Source organism: Anneissia japonica, unplaced genomic scaffold, assembly GCF_011630105.1.
Source record: "Anneissia japonica isolate Jap-2015-1 unplaced genomic scaffold, ASM1163010v1 scaffold997_len2565447_cov190, whole genome shotgun sequence".
NCBI classification, from domain to species: Eukaryota; Metazoa; Echinodermata; class Crinoidea; order Comatulida; family Comatulidae; genus Anneissia; species Anneissia japonica.
In genome coordinates this window covers 30,377-32,752 of record NW_022696369.1, presented here as the reverse complement: position 1 = coordinate 32,752, position 2,376 = coordinate 30,377, and the positions used below count along the sequence as shown (strand labels likewise).

At 32.7% G+C, this 2,376-nt stretch overlaps 1 protein-coding gene across 1 annotated transcript in view; it reads right to left on the bottom strand.

Moving 5' to 3' along the window:
- LOC117101931 (MAM and LDL-receptor class A domain-containing protein 1-like) overlaps positions 1-2,376 on the bottom strand; it is a gene marked incomplete at its 5' end in the record, with an annotated part of 32,422 nt that overhangs the window by 1,092 nt on the left and 28,954 nt on the right. The window contains 2 exons of the mRNA XM_033242044.1: positions 118-331; positions 1,968-2,221. Coding sequence (XP_033097935.1) covers positions 118-331; positions 1,968-2,221 — 468 coding nt within the window. The remainder of the gene's footprint in view (positions 1-117; positions 332-1,967; positions 2,222-2,376) is intronic.

The window sequence follows — 2,376 nt, the reverse complement described above, 5'->3', positions numbered from 1 at the left end:
GCGTATTCCGTCTTTCATCGATATTGAATTAATTAATACGTATTCTCATTTAAATATATAGAACTAGACTCGTTACCATTTAAATTGTATGCAATTTTTAAAAGCTTTTATGAGTACCCGATAGTCCATGAACACCATAGTTATTGAAATAAAGCCAATCTAGGTCGTCGTCATATCTCTGGAACAGACCACACCCAGCAATGTCATTCTCGAAATTGCATGAAAATTTTGCAATATGATTGACAACAGATTCACAGTCATCAAGCATAATGTCATCAATGGCGATGGCACCTCTGTAATAACTTTCTCCAACTGTCCCTTGAAACAGTATCTATAAATGAAATAATAATAAAATTACGAGGAAGCAACAAACACAAACACACACCCACACCCACACCCCCCCACACACACACACATAAATGTACATTGTGCCCAAATATAAATAATATGTTATATTTGTATCAAGCATAGCCCAATATAATAATAATAATATTAATAATAATAATAATAATAATAATAATTATAATAATAATAATAATAATAATAATAATAATAATAATAATAATAATAATAATAATAATAATAATTTATTGACTCTGTGCAGATACCATTTACATCAGTGGCACTCAAGTGGTGCGTTAATCAAGAGAAATAACTTAAATGAAATCTAACAACTTAACTAAACATACAACATGAAAACATACATACACATACACCTGTACATACAGTGTGTGCGTAGGCCTATATATTTAAATTACTTATTTAAAAAAAACAGATAAGGCTGTCGCCCTGCATTGTAAGCCAGTATGCCGCACCACAGACACAAGCTCCTGCGGGCTCCCACTATCGCGTGAATGAGCCACCGGGCCGAGAAAGTTGACTTGCATGAAGAGATATGCCAGCCAGCCATCCCAGTAAGGCCCATCCACACTGCGAAAGCCCGCACCAGCCAATGTTTATAGAGTGCCACTCAGGTCCAATACAAAGTGACAATCCAATTCTGCATCAAAAGAAAATGAAAATGAACAAAAAAAAAATGAAAGAAAAACACAATTTCTATACATAACACCACAGTCAGCTTAAACTACACCAAATGTTACATCGCTTCTTCCACATTCTCTTTGCTGAGGTTTTGCAAAATATGTCAATACAATAGAAAAATGATTAGGCAGGTTAAGTGTACTTAAGAGATTAAGTTTGATTATGTAACCATGTATGATAAGAAGCAGCTATACCCATTTTTGTATTATTAAAAAAAATCATTACCAACGTCAATCTGGTTTTTTGTTTTAAAAATTAGTGCATTATTTACTGATTTTAGATGGTATAATCCATTTGTTCAATTTATTCCACTGTTAATTTCTGGTTTTAGTAAATTTGTTTATCAGTGCTACTTCTGTATACATAAACAATTAGGTCACCAGGGTGCTTAGTGCCTAACATATCTCAGCTTCAACTTTTTCAATGGAAAAAGTCTGGCAGCATTTGAACCTGCAACCTCTCGCTTTCCATTTGTTTAAATAATGTTTACGGTGCTATGCAGCAAACTTAATTAGAATATTATTTACACAAATGTATGTATATATACTGTATATACATTAATAAGTTAATTAAAATCAGTCAATCGACCAGTCAGTCATTCAATCCGACAATAATCAATCATTCGGTCAATTATTTAATTAATCAGTCAGTCAAAGTCAATCGATCAATCAATCATTTAATTGACTTAATCAATCAATCCGTCATCAATTTCTTAATCATCAATAAATCAGTCAATCAATCGATCGATCAATTGATTGATGATCAATCGATCAGATGATCGATCGATCATTAACCAATCTATCTATCTATCTATTATTATCCATCAATAAATTAGTGTTATTCATCAAACAATTATTATTATTATTGATAATTAAATAACTGTTGTGCTACAGTCATATTATAAAGACATCACAGACCCTACTTACTGTAAAGTCGGAGCTTATTGGTACGATGTCCAATTTGGCTAATTTCCATTGGTTTTCCGTAGTTGTTTTACTGTACCAGATCTTATCAACAACATCTAATATTTCCAGATACACCTCCAATTTACCGACATCATGATCAATATAATACCAAAATGTCAGACATCTTGGGTTTTTCGTTGATGTAAGCTTTGGTGTGAAAAGTTTAGCTGTATTCCCGGCAACCGGAAAAGATGACTGAATATACATGTAATGACCTTTATATAAAGAAGTAATATGTTTTATTCACATTACAATTTGTTTTGTTTTTTTAACCTATTTAATTTCAGTGCGTAGAGTTCTTATCACGCCATCTTAATCTCTCCGCCACACAGTGTAGCTCACGCAACCACGTTGGACCGTACCACTTTAC